This window comes from Varanus komodoensis, unplaced genomic scaffold (assembly GCF_004798865.1).
Source record: "Varanus komodoensis strain SLA01 unplaced genomic scaffold, ASM479886v1 scaffold32, whole genome shotgun sequence".
Lineage (NCBI taxonomy): Eukaryota > Metazoa > Chordata > Lepidosauria > Squamata > Varanidae > Varanus > Varanus komodoensis.
The window spans coordinates 9,320,847-9,338,071 of record NW_025335798.1 but is presented as its reverse complement, the minus strand read 5'-3'; the positions used below and the strand labels follow the sequence as shown (position 1 = coordinate 9,338,071).

The window sequence follows — 17,225 nt, the reverse complement described above, 5'->3', positions numbered from 1 at the left end:
GATGCGTTACTGGTTCTGTGTGCCCTCCACTTCGATTTAACAATACAGCCCACAAATGGCTCCTTTGTAAATTTCAGTTCAGAAGGTAAGAATTAAATCACAGAGGAAAATAATACATACTTTAATCATAAGCACAAATTCTGCAGACAAAAAGATAATATTGTGTTGGAACAAAGAACCTTATATCAGTGAAGGGAAACAATCAAATACAACATAAATGGTTTTTGAAGTATGTTCATGTTTTAGTACATTCAGTACTTTGGGCAAAATGTAGAGAAAGTTTGGCAAAATGAAGTCCCATTCCGTTTCCTGCCTGCTTGTCTTTGGACACTTTTATAGTAATTAGGAAGTCATTGGTAAGTGGGATGGGTGGTGGTTTGGTAGGAAGGATATGTATTTCCTTAAATGCAGGTGAAATAGAAATGGTGAAACTACAATTTATATTACATTGTGCTTCTGCACACTACGTTAAAGTATGGATATGTGGCTGAGTTGCTTGCAGAAACACCAGAAGGAATTTAGCAGTGTCTTCTCAAGAGAGGGGCCAGCTCACTCCACTGGTATGAAGCATGAAACCATCCTACAGGATCCCTGTGTTGAGTTGCTTAGAGGCAAGTTCAAGAATTGTGAAACACAGAAACAGAAGGGGCCTCCAGGACCATCTAGTGTGACCTCTGGCTCCAGGTGGCTCTGCTCATGACATGGCGGAACCAGCTGAAGCCGGAGGTCAGAAAGTATCTGTCATTTTTTAAAAAGTCACTAAGTGTATCCTTTACTAAAATTAAGTATTGTTGCAGTTCACTGAGGGATCTAAACTCCCCAGAGCTGCTTTGGTGTTCCCTTAATGACACAAGGGGGAAAGAACAGGATGTACATATTAATAGAACTCTGGAGTTCTGGATTTAACTGTATTGGCCACTGTGCTTCAATTTAATGTAGCATAATATAAAAAATGTAGATGAACTGGTAATTATTGTAAGGAATTTAATTAACTGGAGGAGGCAAGTTCAGCATCTAAGGAAGCTTGACTTGTATCTTGATAAATGCTTTTTATACTTCATTTTTTAGATATATTCTAGCCGAGACCTGGAAGAATCCATAAACAAAATCAGAGAAATCCTATCTGATGATAAACATGATTGGGAACAAAGAGTAGCTGCAGTAAGCATTTGATTTCATATGGTCTGTTGATAAAATACAATCTACTTAGCACGCACTGCTTACATCTTATGTGACACTTACAGGGTTGGCTGCCATTCTGTGGTAAGGTGAAGAATAGCACTACATCTGTTTCACCATTACATTCATGCATATGGAAATGTGCCTTCCTGTATTCAGTATCATTGTATCATATCTTTCAATTTCTATTTTGTAAAAGGGAAAAACCTAAAGAAGAATTTATATTTTAATTCTCAGGGTTATAAAAAGATGTTTAATCAGGTAGTATGCTCCAGTGTAGATCTCCATGTTTGTCTTGCAGGCCTTTAAATGCATTTTACTGTTGTTGCTAAGATACTGCTATTTATTACATTTTATTTTTTATATTTTATCTTGTTTTGAAGTTTTGCAGAGGGGCTATATATAATTTTTTAACAGCACGATCAATAAATGAATCACTTTTAAAACTCTTCTGTAGTGTATTTACATTTGCCCTACAAATCAGTAAGATGTTCACTGACAAAACAATATATTCACTTTATCTTCTAAATTCTTGTTACACCAGCTGAAAAAGATCCGGTCTTTATTGTTGGCTGGAGCTGCTGAATATGATACCTTTTTCCAACTCCTGCGCCTGCTTGATGGAGCATTTAAACTCTCCGCTAAAGATTTGAGATCCCAGGTAGTCCGAGAGGCTTGTATCACATTGGGGTAAGAAATTTTCTGCATGTAATTACTGAAGAGGGATGCTGTGACTGGTATCTCAACCAGTCTATTCTGTAGTGGGAAGGGTGAGGGTGCACTGAGTTGAACTGCCAAAGGCTAGAACACAGATGGACAGATATCACACTTGCAGGATCATCTTTGTTTGGTAGCTGGAACCCCCAAAACCACCAGCTGGAGCCAAGGGCAAAAGATATGCAGAATTAAAATACTTCTGAGCCCAGGAAATTGTTTTGAGTGTAGTACCAAACTTGAATTAAACTCATAGTACTTTTACATGAAAAATCTGCTCCTGGTTACCACAAGCATTTCCCATTTCAGCAATATCATTTATGACAGAATAAGAGAATGTGTTTTGTTGATGCATTTGTTAAAAATGTGGCGGTCAGGAAGCTTTACTGATCTACTGCAAGTCAACCAGCGATTCACTAGTAGATCCAGAATCTATCCTTTGCCTAACTCTGGTCCAGAATCTACCCTTCACCAACTCTTGGTCACTTTCCCCTGTAAATCTTTGGCTTCCACTCGTATGGAGACCCTGTTGCGTATAAGTTGCTTATAAGATAAGCAACCAGCTTCATTCCACCTCATTACAAAGAAGGGCAGAAAGCCCACTTTGGTCTGCTGTACTATAAAATGGGAAGCAATTATTCTTAATTCCAGTAGCAATCTTCAGCACTATTTTTTTTAACATCAGCTAAGAGTTACATAGAAGATAACTGATCTTATATTCCTGTGTTTTTCTGTGAGCTTCCCCAGTAACTACTTAATGATTCGGAAGCAGAAGTTATGAATAACTAGTCATGTTCAGTTTAAAGCACATCAGCACATCATTCCAGAACAACCTGACACATGGCATGCTGATTGTAATAAAATGTTCATGTGACACTGGAGTAGTTAAAGGACACATTTTGTTACAGGGATGCTAAGAATTATTTGATCCAAAGCTGCTGCCCTCATGCAGAATGTAAATGATTTTTCAGCCTTGCAGATTTAGAATATTATTGTATTGAACCCTTTCGGCATGAAACTAAATTCCCACAATTTCTTGACCCCAGCTTACCGGTATGATACCGGTTTAGAGCTTTAGTGTTGCAGTGTGTGCTCATATATGGCAATAATAGTGCAGTCCTACGTATGTCTAATTGGAAGTAATTCCCGCCAAATTCAGTGTAGCACCACTGATACATGTGGGCACAAAAGAGCTTCCCCATTATCTTTTATTTACCAGCTTCCTTAAAAGTTGAAAGATCAACCATTAATCATTTTCCCTGGAAAACTCCCAACACTGCCATGGGCTACTGGTGTGGCACTGGAGATCTCTCACAGTAGCACCATATCTGTGTGAAAGCAGAATGGCAGGATTGGATACTGGCCAGTCTCTTCTCACCCTGCCAGTAATTCAAGCATTGAGATAAATTGTTACTGAAACTATGAAAAAAGAGCTGTAAATCCCACCCGTATGGACATATTCCAATTAATGTTTCTAACAAGGCATGACTGTCCTTATATCTAACCTTTAGGCTAAATGCTACAGTATTATTTCAGACTAGGAAACAGATCTAAAAATAGCTATGGAAAGCTATAATATTCGCTCTAGGTTCAACCTGAGTTCAGGGTGAAAGTTCAGGCAATTCCTTTGGCCCAGGGTTCCTATTGGTAGGAATTTTATACTGGAGTCTGCAAAAAGTACTGACTTTGAGGGAAGGGCACAAGGGCATTTTTAATAGCAGCTCTAACTTTCGCACATGTCAGTGCAAGATGGAAGGCCCAACCTGAAACTGACAATGCTGGCAAACCAAACAATTCAGCTGCGCCTTCTGGGCTGTTCTCTAATAGGATGACCGTGACCTGTGCTGAATTTATTGCTAGTTATAATTCATATGGAAAATAAATCAGCTACTGGGAGAGAAAATCAGGGAATGTTTTCTTGATGCATATGGCATTGTAATCTATTGGTAAAACTACAAGAATTGAAAATAGCAGAGGACCACCAGTTCTAAATAACATATGACTATCTTGATACTGTTGTTGTTGTTATTGTTATTTTGACATGATTCCTGTTTATTTCAGGCATTTGTCGTCTGTCTTGGGTAACAAGTTTGACCATGGGGCAGAAGCTATCATGCCAACGATCTTCAATCTCATTCCCAACAGTGCCAAAGTCATGGCCACTTCTGGTGTAGTAGCTGTTAGATTAATTATTCGAGTGAGTATCTCTCAGTGCATATATGCTTTGTGTCACTTTGGAACATTCTCAATTAGACTAATAGAGGGGATGGAAATGTGGGAACCAATCCACTTAACAGACACTCTAGCATAATCTTAAATAGTGTCTGGCAGTCAAAAGAGAAGTGTGCTTGCTGCTTATATAATGTGTATGAGTGCACTTATGCCAGTTTCTATGTTCTGTATAGAGCACAGCCAAATATTGGAATTCCTGCAGTGTATATTGTTCCAAAGTTGGGCCATATTGATGATTTCCTGTTGTTTATTATTTATTTCACTTCTAATTTTCTGTTTGTGAAACACATCTATATCTAATTCCAAGTAAGCATAATTGCTTACGGACCTATAACTATGTAATCACAGGTTTTGTGGAAATAAAGCTAGTGTGGCTAGTGAGGCATTTTTCCCTCCGTTTTTCATAATCCTGGAACCCATGAAGCTGATTGCTGGGACATTCAGGACAGATAGAAGGAAGTACTCCTTTACACAGCACAGAGTTGAATTATGAAATGTCCTTGCACAAGATGTTGTGATGGCCGCTAATATGAATGACTTTAAAAGAGGATTGGACAAGTTCGAAAAGGATAAGGCTATGAGTGATCAGTAGTAATGATGATTCTGTGCTACCTCCAGTTTCAGAGGTGGTACACCTCTCAATATCAGTTTTTGGGTAACAAAAGGAAAGGTACCATTTCACTCATGTTCTTGCCACCTTCTCACAAATGTTGATTTGGCCACCGTTTGATGGACCTTTGATCTACCCTGATTGCTGTTACATTCATATGTGGATGTAGGACTGAACAATGCAGGGTTGTAACTCAGGTATATTAAAATCTGTACCAAGAAAAGCTAACTATTATATAAATTGTGTGCATTGAAACTGTATACATCTGTTTATTTTGTATAACTTACTCTGCCAAACATGGAGAGGGGCAAAGGGCTCTGTTTTCGCGGTGAAGCAGTTTGCAGTGTGCCCGCTTGACTTAAGTGCATTCTCTTCATTTTAGCATCTAGTTAGTTTTAAAAAGTTTACTTTCAAGAATCATCAGGTTTTCCTCATTATTGTTCTTTCATTTTCCAGCATACGCACATCCCTCGACTAATTCCCATCATCACCAGTAACTGTACCTCCAAATCTGTTGCAGTTAGAAGGTGAGGTTTTTTCCCCTAAAGAGCTGATTTAGCAAAACCTAGCTTTTATCTTTAAAGTGAATTTTTGCATGTTTCTCAGTGTATCTCTAGTACCTGGGTTTTCTTCACACAACAGACATTGTAGGTGCAGTGAGGAGCTTATCCCTTACTTGAACCAGCTAGCCTTTTAAATGCATGATCTTTTAATATCAGTCAGACATGTTACTTAGACTTGAGTGTTTGTAACTTTACTGCTGAATAAATGTAATTTGCAGCATGAGGGGCTCTTCCTGATTACCATTTGCAAGAAGTAAATGTCAGTCTTTCAGCATATGCTTCTGCTTCCTATATGCTTGCAAACTAAACTCAGCATACAGATATTGGCCTATAATATCCTAAACAGTATGGATGTTACTTCCTCTGAAAAGTTTACCAATTCTTCTAGGCAATCTGAGACCAACTAGAGGTACTCACTTGATTATAAGTTGCAAGCTCATAATTGGCATCTAGAATATTATAGTGGCTGTACTTAAGTTATGCAACAGAACTCACTCGGATGTTTTCCAAAGTCTAAGCATTTTCCAGACATGTATTCTTCTGAAGTGCTGACAGTTAGAGACCTTGGATTCACTTGGTATGGACTGTGCAAAAATATTTTGGGGGAATTGCAATTTCATAAATTATACTTAATCTGTTTTAAAGCACTTTGTCATCTGTATGAAGACTTTAGGAAAATAATGTTCTTTCCTCTTATTCTTTTAGGCGCTGCTTTGAATTTTTAGATTTGCTTTTGCAAGAATGGCAAACTCACTCCTTAGAAAGGTAAGACGTAGTATAATAATAAAGGAAGTATTTTTCTTTTATGACTTTTCTGGGGGAGGGGGTAAAATTTTCTGATGGGAGGAGAAGATGAGCTCTATCTGGCTCTTCTGGGCCTCAGCTGCCACCTCATAGCAGCTGTCCTGGTGAGCTGAAGCAGAAGGGCAAATATGAAACAGCTATGTGCTCAGATCTTCTGCGAAACCAGATCTCCTTAGTTCATCCTGCCCTTGAATGAGTTCCATCTCAACTGGCCATTAAAAGAATTGCTATGCAAAATTAAGGCCTGGTGCATAAGTTTGCTTATTTTCCTCTTCTCTTATCCCTTCTGTGTCACTTTCAGACACAGGTCTCTACCGCCCACCCTTTACCTCTACAGTGGACGGGTCACAAAACCACATGCATCAGAGTAATGTTCTCTTTGAGATATGGGAGAAGCATCTGTCCATGTAAAGCGCTGCATCCAAACAGAGACTTCCTCTTCTTCCTTCCCTTTCAATAAAGCTTCTGGTTCCCACAGCCCCCAGGCTGGGCAGCAGGAACACCAGACTTTTCTTAGCTGGCCTACTCACTTCCTCTGTCACACCATCAAGGAACTCCTCCCACCCTGTTCTGAAATGTCCACCTCCTTTTCCAAGGTGGGCTGGTTCTCACATTCTGAGAATCTTCACTAGGTAACCTTGAAACTGACAAGCTCTCTGCCCACCTCTGCTCCTCTGCCTCCTCTTCTGAATCTGAAGAATCCGTTTGAGGAGACTATAACTTGAGAGAGCTGGGACCCTCTCTGCAGTCATGCCTTGAAGCTTGTAAGTCTGTGGGAAGGGACTGTCTTGTCTTTTTTGGTCACACGAGTTGCAGGAAAGGTTCACAATCTCCTGAACTTGCATACATTTGTCCACTGCCATATATGTACACACCACCAAAAATCCATATTTTTTACGCTTTAGCCTTTGGGAGGCACATTCTTTCCCATTTACAGAAAAACAACCCCAAGATGCTCAATTCGGGAACGCAGATAAGGTAAAACCAGCTTCAGGGTAGGATTCCGAAAACCTTGACAAGCTCAGACATTGTATGTTCCCTCATCCCTTGCTGAGAGCTAATTGAACTACATTTGGCATCACATACTCAGAATGAAAAGAGAACCAGAGTGTGGGAGATGTCTGTAATACACTCCAGTTCACCTTTGACTTCCTCCGTTAGGCAGGAAAATAGAATGGGCAGGTAAACATTTTCTGCTGGAAAGTAATAAGAATATTGGAAGCCTGTCTGCTCATTTTGGTCCAGTAGCCTCCTTCCCAAGGGAACGTCATTGGCTTCTCCACCCATTCTATATCAGCAAGGTCCATCCCTAGGGTTTTTGTGAGGATTTAATCTCAGGCAAACTGACTGCTTTCCTTTTCCTCATAGTAGCTGGGCAACGGAAATTGCATCCTTCTGACCGTTTTGTTGTTGAATATGTGCAGTTTTTCTGTAGTAACATTTGCTCAACCAGTTGGCGTCACAAGCGCAAAACAATGTAGATGTTGGTGCAGATGATGTCCATCCCATAGACATCCTGTGGATTTCTGTATGGCTTCAGTGCAATAAGTGTGCTTTAGCATCTCTATTTTTAAGGCTTCTGTAGTTTCCAAGTAACTAAGGCTGCTTAGTTCTTATTTTGGTGTCTTTTATCCAAGGGAATAAATTGCAATAAATCTGCATTTATTAAACAAATGCAAATCCTAAAGAAGACTATCGTACAGAAAAAAAAAGTCCTCAAGCTGGATAAACTTCTTATAAGCTTTAAGTGCAGTGGCGTAGGAATGGCTTTTGCCCCCTCTCCCTTACAAATTAAATTATTTATCTTCAGGCACATATCAGTATTGGCTGAAACAATAAAAAAGGGAATCCACGATGCTGACTCTGAAGCGCGGATAAAAGCCAGAAAGTAAGTGGATTTTTTTTCCTTTTAATCACTGATTTCATTGAATATCATAAGCTGCTATTTGCTGTACAGCTGAAATAAAGACGATAAACAAATGCAGACATCCAAGGAGCTTACTTCATAGTGAGGGACAGTATTAGACACTCGGAATTCACAAACTGGCTAGAAATGTGTGTGTGTGTGGGGGGGGAGGTACTGCTGTTTTATTAATATAATAAAGAATTTATTGTAAAGCATCGAGTACACAAGGGTAATTCAGAACTATTTTGAATAAATAAGGAAGTGCATTGTTCTCTCTGGATGACTCAGGATTCAGTCTTCTGTAAACACTTAACCTGGGTCAAACCCCAGGTGTGCTAAGTTATATTAAACACTTCTAACTAGACTTACTTAGGAGTAAATTTTCAATTTGTAATTGTTTTAACTTGTTTGGCATGGTTGGTTCTGAAGAGTAGTATGTGCTTCAACTAACTGGGCTTGTGTGACTTGGCACTACATCATGGCTAACTAACCATAATGGCTTGTTTCGTCATCTAACCCAGACTGCTTCCTACAAGACTTATTTTTCGGGAAAAAAGCCACACCTTGACAACTCATGCTTTTTGAGGGTTGGGACAGCATGATGTCAGAACCCAGAAGAGCAATTTCATTGCGGTTAGTGAGCCAGTCATCATCAGGAGCCGCCAAATCCCTTGATGCTCTTTGCAATCTTTGCTCTTGTTGGCACCAGAATGGGAGAAGGCAACAAAATTAGGTGCATCAGAACAGAGCAGGTGGGAGAACATTAATGTATCCTCCTGACAATGTGATCCTCTTGATTTTAAGTGTTCAGCTGACACTTCCAGCTAGTCCAGAAAGGGAAGATGCTGGCTCCCCTCACCTTTTACAACCTCTCTTTGGAGCACTTACGAAGTTATTGTGGTTCCTGCCCATCTCCCCACACCCTCCCAAAAGCCCTGCACATATATATGAAAATTTAATGGCTGAAAAGGAAATGGAGGAGAAATGTGTGGATCTGCAGTAAGAGCTGCAAAAAGTGTGGGGAAGTTAATATCCCCCCTTTTTGGAATAATTGCAAAAGAGTTGAAAAGGTGGAGGGTGCTGTGAAGTGTCAGCTCCATACTTAAAAGTAAAAGGATCAGATTGCCAAAGGGAGGATACCCCCTCATTTTGATGGCCCTTTGTTTGTGGTGCTTTTCCTTTCAGCAGTGCAGTTGAGCCATGCACAAATTAGCTCTCTGCAGTTTCTTCTTGTCTGTTGCCATGTATGTAATCTGTTCCTCTTTGCTGCTCCCTTTGGCAGCTGAAAGGTACAAGAAAATTGACTGGGGAAGACTATATTTATTGCACAGTTGTAAAAGTGCACTTGTGCATTCATGCAAGATTAACAAACTTGTGGTTGTTATTGTTAAAAATTATTATTATTAATAATAATATTGGTAATACTGATGTCAGACCTTTTCATGCCAAGTAGTTAAACTATTGAAGACAGTACATGGAAGATTAATACTTTATCTGAAAACAGATAGATGTAAATAAGCTTCTTTTGATTATATTTGTTGATTCTGCCTAATCCACTTGGCTTTTTGTTTGGTCAGCATGCACAATATTCTCTCTGATCATTAGGTTTCGTCATGTTCAGTGACCAGTTCATTTTATTTCCAGGTGTTACTGGGGCTTCCACAGCCACTTTAGTCGAGAAGCGGAACATTTGTTTAATTCGTTAGAATCCTCATACCAGAAGGCTCTACAGTCTCATTTAAAGAACTCTGATAGCATTGTGTCTTTGCCTCACTCCGATCGCTCCTCCTCCAGTTCCCAGGAGAGCCTCAAGTAAGCCCTTCACCTGTTTTTTCTTGCCACCATGTCAAGTTAATAACTAAGAATAAGCTGTCCTGTCTATCTTTCCATGTATTCATCTGCATTTGTGAAGTGGTACTGCTCCTAGCTTACAAGATACACTTGTTCACCCTTGTGTGTGTCAGGTTGCAGGTGGCTGCAAGGACATAGGGAGGTCAATAAACTCACCTTTAACTTCACATTAATGTATCTGAAGAGCAAAGATGCTGATTTTATCTGGGCTGGGGGTGGGGAACTGGGGGTGATTTTATCTGGGCCGGAGGGTGTTCTCTCCCCTACCCCGTACTGTTCAGATACCTTGAAAAGGACCTCTTAAGGCTTATTTACTGGCAACACGAGCTTTGTGCTAAAATATGCTGGTTGGTGTTTTGGGAATGTTGGCCCCACCCAGCTCTGGCATGCAGTCCCTGAGAGCTTCACCGAAAAAGTACGTGGGCCTCCTGCAGAAAGTGGCTCTGATCTAGACCCTGAAATGTTTTGTGAGCTAACAGAACTGCTGCTATGCCAGCCTTCCTTTTGGAGAGTCCAGCTTTTTTTAAAAAAATGTATTTATCTAGCCTTGAAGTCTATGGAATAGATAGGCTGTAACCTATTACAAAAAGAATGAAGGGAAGCCTTCCATATCATGATATGGTTTTTGAAGCTCTTGCTATTTATAGATTCAAAGGAAATCTGTTACAAAAATCCATATTTTCTATTCACTTTTAGCCGTCCACTGTCTGCCAAAAGAAGTCCAACTGGAAGCACTACATCACGAGGTGAGAGTGAGGGACTGGCATAAAGCGGCAATAGGAGTGGGAGCATGTTAAGAAGTCCCTTTCTCTGGAAATGCAACTAAAGAACAGGTGTTTCAGAAATACAAGTCTGTCAGTCTGGTTTATAATACTGCTCTAAAACCTGGAAGATGCAGTACTTAACAGTGGAGATGATACTGACCTTACTCCATGACTGGGTTTGCATGATGGATCCCTGCAGAGGCCAGCTGCATATCCCCTAATTAAAAGATTTACCCTCATAAGGCACAGGCTGTCATGATGTCCGGACCAAGCAAGGTGTAGGGAATGCACAATCCACCCTGAAAGCTGTGGCTCTAAACTGCTCCAGCCACTCATCCTTGGTGGGTTCAGATGTTATTCGGCAGGTTAATTAGGTGACTTAACGACCAGCACATTTATTACTGACAACTTGTATGATTGTGCAAGAAAACATGCAGAAAAAGATTGCTGGCATCAAGATGCTATAAAAATGGAATTTAGTTACAGGTGTTGATGTCTGTTATGAGCTAGTCTTTAATGAGTATTTTCATTCCTACACAACCTTTTTTTTTTCTTGCTTAACCATAGTAAATAACAAAATACTTGGCTACAGAGAATTGGAAGGTGTGTGTGAATTTTCAGTCACTGCCTTCCACAAACCTTGAAGTAATGCATAACAAAAGATTTGATTTTCCAAGTGTAAATATGCATTTTTTCATAAGTCATTAAGTGTGAAGGTTTACCTGATTCTGAGCATTGGCTCAGGTTATTCTGATTTTGTTGTAGATTGGGCTAAAACATGAGATAATGTATTATGGTTTGTCCTTATAGTAAGCAAACAAGTAAGTTTGTTACAGCATTGTCATAAAAATTGTCAGTGATTTATGAGGAAAGATGTCAAATGAACAATAACTTGCAACTTATTATTGAAAATAATCCACCACTTTTTCCAATCCATACTGTTTATAATGTGCCATCATTGAAACAAAAGCAAACGGGACACCATTTATTTACTTATTTCTGTTTTCCAGGAAAAAATCTTGTTTGTTTGTAATTTTAGAAGGATATAGTTTCAGCTGCGTGTTTCTTACCTTCTTATAAGGCACAGCAACAAGTAGTGAGCTAAATCTTCAGCCACAACCCCTGCCCCTGCAAACCCAGTGCCTAAAACTGTAATGGACATTCAGAACCACAGGTTATCTGCCAAAACATTGTTATCTGTACTAACAGTAAGTGTGGTAGCAATGTCATAGGGAGATAGTGTTAACATGCCCTGTAAACTTTTCTTCTCACAGAAGCTACATCAGAGCAACAGTGTGAGTTAGTTCAAAATAAAGGGTTTAGCAGAGGTAGGTCAACCTTTCTTTTATACAGAATAGTCAGGACAGCTCATTTCTCTGATTAGCAGCTTTCAGTTTTATTTTTCTTGTTAGTTTATTGCTGTCCTGCAGGGGGGCTATGTTGCATAGGCCTCACCAGCTCAGTCTACATACAAAACAGCTATAAGAACACTGGCCATTCGGTAGTGTACTTCAAAATGGCCAGAATCTTCTGTTTTTTCCTGAAAGTGGGGAGGGCTTTATTTTGCCAAGCATTAAGGTGGATAAAGAGTATGAAAGAGGCATATTTAGATTAGATGCCACTTTTAAATTAATAAGTTTGTTTAGTTTCTGATGTACTTAAATAATTTTTAGCAGGATATCATCATAATAACATGCTCAGGAGTTACGACTATTTTGTTTCTCTCAATCCCTATTTTCAAAAAATGGGGTGGATTTTGGAAATTACATTTTAGTTGGATAATATGAAGAGTCAAATCTGAAGTTTAATTTTTATTAAGTTTTGGGTGCAGTTTCTAATACAATCTTGTCTTTTCTAATCAAACACTGTTAGTATTATGCCAATTCCACATACTTAAAAACAGGTTTCCTCTCTCTTTTTTCCTTCAGGGGAGTGACTTAAAGGAACACTCTTATATTAAATAATTATTTGGGAATGGAGGAGGAGGAATGAATGTGCTTAACATCCCCGGTTTCCTGGCAGGAATGTAAAGACTTGAAAGGAGTTCTCAGGAATGATTATCCTTAACCGTGGGCTTCTCTTCTTTCTCAAAGCCTCTACAGTGAGTGCGAAATCTGTATCAGCGTCCGGGTCTCTCCAGCGTTCCCGCAGTGACATTGATGTGAATGCAGCAGCCAGTGCCAAATCAAAAGTAACATCTTCTGGCTCCGATGCCCCCTTCAGCTCTGCTGCAGCCCTGCCCCCTGGCTCTTATGCCTCTCTAGGTGAGCTTGTTTTCTTACATAAAGAAGATCAATAGCTACCCAGGGAAGTATGAGTTTTTAGGAAATCCCAGTCTTCTAGGGAAGTATCATTTGAAAAGCAGTATATATCTATTCATAATGAATAAATGGATGTGTGTGTATGCAAACTTTAGCTAGAGAAACTAACTGGGCTTCTAGGACACCTGAAGTATTCTGGAAAAGGGTGGGGGCAGGTTGGAGGTTTGTTCATTTGTTCTTTCTTGTCAGTTTCCCCAACAAAGCCTCCATACATTCCGAAGCACACACTCTTAGATGGTGCAACACTGTGGCCTAGGATTCTGTGAAGGACTGTGATAACCACAGGAAAGATGACCTGTGTTGTTCCTCCCAGTTATACATTTATCAGAAATCAGTGTCAGCTTGTACATATTTTCCAATGGGAATAGCTTCAGCAGAATAGATCCCCTTGTCAGTTTTGTATAACTATTCTTTGAGGGTTCCTCAGCAGGCTTCCTCTGTATCAGAAAGGTCAAACACAGGTTAGGGGGATTATTAGCACTTGGATGAGTCTGGCTGTAAAATTAGTTTTAATTTATCAGAGGTCATTAACTCTGCTTTTGTAAGGAGAGTTAAGTGAGTTATTAGTGATTCATGGGATAAAAGTAATCCTTGAAGAGTGTTAGAAGAAAGCAGAGTGAGCATGTGGAACAGTGGGGTATCTGGCAGCTTCCAGTTAGTACTGCTTCTCCTGAAATATTTGTTCCATCAGTCTAAAAATCTGCAGCCACTATCAAATTCTCCCAAACATTCTGGGGAAGCAAAATTGTAGAAACTACGGAGAACCATGTATGCAACAGGCTATAGGAAGGATATTTTCAGAATGAGATAGACCTGTATCTTACCCAGAGAAAATGCTGAACTGCATGAAGCATTTGCTCTTAGCTTAGCTAGATCCATTCTCTTTCTTAGTCTTGATCAGTTGACAAGTTGCAGTCTTCAAGCAGAAACCTTTTCGGTCTGAATTTTAAGTATTGTCTCCGAATCTTTGTGAACTTTCCTACATATATTTGTTTATTCAGTCACTGATTTTCCTGCAGCTGTTCTTATAGCCCTACTCCTGCTTAAACTCCAAGGAAGGGCATGTTCCTCACCTTTACCAGAATGTTCCCTGATTTCTTTTCTCTGCCTTGCAGACTAAGTGTGGTATTTTTCTTATACTTCTGTGACTAACCGGTTTTATTTGACAGAATTCAGGTAGCTTTGATGCGTGGGTGCACATACTTTATCATGACTGGTTTCTTTATAGGCACCTACGCAAGAAGCCTGTACCGCAAGGGTAGCTTATCCAGTTCCTTCTAGAAGTTTGGACTGCAATTTCTATCTGATCCGGACAGTGGTCAGAGATTATGGGGGATGTAGTCTAAAACCTCTGGAAGGGCTCTGGTTTGTCTGTCCATGCTCTACCAGGTTTCTGTAAATTTTTATTCATGATACAAGTCTATCATGTATGGGTCCTGGAGAATGCAGATAAAGAAAAATAGAGAAAATGGATCAGGAAAACAAGCTAGTGTTTATAGGACTATTATTTCTTGCAATTCACTTGGAAAGTAATGTTGGGGGCTGACCCCCCACAAGTTATGCTAACCTCTATTTCTTCTACATCTACTGTAGTATATAAAAAGTATAGTGCTTACTCCAGTTAAAGGATGTCACCTTCTCTTTTTTTCCATTCTGCATTCAGTACTCAGGCAGATAACATAAGGGCCCTTTTTTATTCCCTTTGGCACCTTTCATTCTTCAGCCACAGCATCATTCAAAACTGAGATTGCATCACTTGATCACATTCAGTGCACTTGGCAGGATGTGGTCATTTCTTATCGTCAACAGTAATCTCTGCTGTAAAGAGCAGTAAAGTTAAATCAATGGCAAATATTTGTTTATAGTACTTCTGTTCTATAAATAGTGTGCAGGCCGCTCAAACTGATTTATATGAGGTTTCAAAAACAACAGCCGCAGCCTATAAAATGTGCAGTAGAATCAAAATCATGATCATTGCAGAACAGAAAGAAAGCTGAAAGTCAGGTAAAAAGGAACAAGCCTGGCAATAAAGGAAGGAAGCAAAACAAAGGCAGCCACCGTGAGGGGCAGGAAATGGAGTGAAGCTCTTAGGATGGTGTCTTGGGCACCCGTGTATGTTGTCTCTTTATTCAGGCGCTAGGGGCACAGAAGTTGGATTTCTATTTAACCAACTAACCTTACTGAATTATTCTTTTTGATTTTGTATAGCTAAATACACACTGCCCGCTTCTGCTGATATTACTAACTGTTTCATGTTATCCCTCTCATTTTTTTAATTTGCATAAAGATGGTACTACCGGTAAAGCTGAGGGTAAGCAGTCTCTGTTAACTGAGGTCTGTCTCTGGCTCTACCAGGTCTCTGTTTTCACCCAAGTGGTCCCTGGTCTTCATCTGTGTTCACTGGTGCCCTTGCATGATCTTTGCATGGTGTTCTCCTCTTACTCATGTTGATACTGTTGAGCACCCCTTCCCCATGTCTTTCAGTTCACCCTTGTTAGGCACAGTACCTCATAGAGCATCTTTCCCCCCACTAAGTACTTCTCTGAGCCTAGCCTCACAGTGATGAGCACTATGAATATCATCACACATCTGTTATTTATTTTTAAATCTTTCTCACACACATACATGCACGCATGTGCCCCTACATGTAAAAGATTTATTTGATTTACATTTATAAAGAGTAGTGAAGCCTTGCCTGGTTTATGCAACTGGAAATGTTGGACTGTTTCTATTCTCTAGGAAAAGAATTCAAAAGGAAAAGTGTTATGTAACCATAACCATAACCGTAACCAGCCCCCTTCCAGGCATTATTTGTTGTAGTTAACTGTGAAGAGCATGCTGGCTTTTTAAAAGGAAAACATTTGTATATGCTTGAGCACGCTAAGATCTCAAATACAGTATGACATCAGTGTAAAAACAATATGAAGTACTAAGTACATTTAAAAATCACAAGAACAGTGGAACAGAACAGAGCCAAGACAAGTCAGGGAAAACCTGGCGACTATCAGGTAACCTTTGTAATGGTAAATAGCTTCAGTTCCTTCATCAGTCTTGGCTGCTGCACAAAATTCTACTGTCTCTGGCCAAGATGTGATTACAGCATAATGCTGACCTGAGTTTAGGGATTGGGAATGGGGTGCACATCCCATCACCACCATCCCCTTTCTGTCATGAACAATTTCTATGCCTCTCCCTTCTCGTCTGTGTCAGCCTGTGACATGGCTGCCCTCATTAGCCAAATTTGAAATGGAACTGGGTATTCTCCAAAACATGCATTGACATTCCCAGATTATACACGAATTCTCAAAGTGTGTTTCAGAAGGTAATACTGAAGTTGGATTTCATTTATTTCCTTGTAGAACTTGTATTTGGCTTAATATATTAAAATCTGTGCATAGTTTAACTACAAAAGTGTCTAACGTTTCAGTTAAAAATGCATATGTTATACAATGATTAAAGTATTTCAGCAGCACAAGGAACAAAAAAGACAGATATGGTCATGAGGGAACAAATATGCATGGAGAACAGCTCGGGTGCATGATCATCTAAGGACTATGTCCATTTCTCTCAAAATACTTTCTTCCATGGTTGTTACCTCCAAATTTGAATCAGAGCTAGAAGAAGTGGCAGGGTTGGAATGTTTAGTTGCAGTGCCAAAGCCAGTAGACACAGTGATAAACCAAGAGCTCAGTGAGAACCAGACCAGACCTGGTTTGGTGAGAAATGCAGGTGAACAGGTGAATTTACAGGCAGATGGATGTAACACAATATGTCCCAGAGACTGGTGTCAGACTGAAAGGGCAAACCAACTGAGTAGCATCCATTGTGCTTGCTATTTGGCCCACAAGCAAGAGGAACCACACTGAGGGTGGAGCTAACTCCTTTTGGAGAGGGAACCAACTTCTTAGTACTGAGTTGTATTTTCTTAATAGCTGGTATTCTAGCTTTGATGGTGTCTTTTGCTAGCTGGTCAATTTTAACACAATACTGTAGTTAGAACCTTCCAGTCCTCATCTGCTTGGAAGGAGAGCTGTAGGGAAGGCTGACTTGGAACATATTACACAAGCCCCTTTCAGTCTCTGAGAGAGGACAGGATCAGTGTAATGACTGAGATGTATTCAGTGTTCATGATGCCTGAGACAATTTCATAGGTTGCCAAAGGCTATAATTGCCATAAATTAGTAATGCTTTATGTTCTTTGAAGTGGTTTTGTTGAATGTGAGGGAAGATGTAGAAGGAACAGGAAGAACCTAGTAGGGAGAAAAGAGGTCCTCTTGACAA

The 17,225-nt window shown here is 39.8% G+C and overlaps 1 protein-coding gene across 9 annotated transcripts in view; it reads left to right on the top strand.

The window, feature by feature from the left end:
- Positions 1–17,225, top strand: part of CLASP1 (cytoplasmic linker associated protein 1) — a 222,703-nt gene that overhangs the window by 120,974 nt on the left and 84,504 nt on the right. For all 9 annotated transcript variants that reach the window (XM_044438058.1, XM_044438065.1, XM_044438064.1 and 6 more), the window contains exons 11-19: positions 1,069–1,161; positions 1,724–1,869; positions 3,955–4,090; positions 5,192–5,262; positions 6,004–6,063; positions 7,913–7,990; positions 9,653–9,820; positions 10,556–10,605; positions 12,717–12,887. In XM_044438058.1, the coding sequence (XP_044293993.1) occupies positions 1,069–1,161; positions 1,724–1,869; positions 3,955–4,090; positions 5,192–5,262; positions 6,004–6,063; positions 7,913–7,990; positions 9,653–9,820; positions 10,556–10,605; positions 12,717–12,887 (973 nt within the window). The remainder of the gene's footprint in view (positions 1–1,068; positions 1,162–1,723; positions 1,870–3,954; positions 4,091–5,191; positions 5,263–6,003; positions 6,064–7,912; positions 7,991–9,652; positions 9,821–10,555; positions 10,606–12,716; positions 12,888–17,225) is intronic.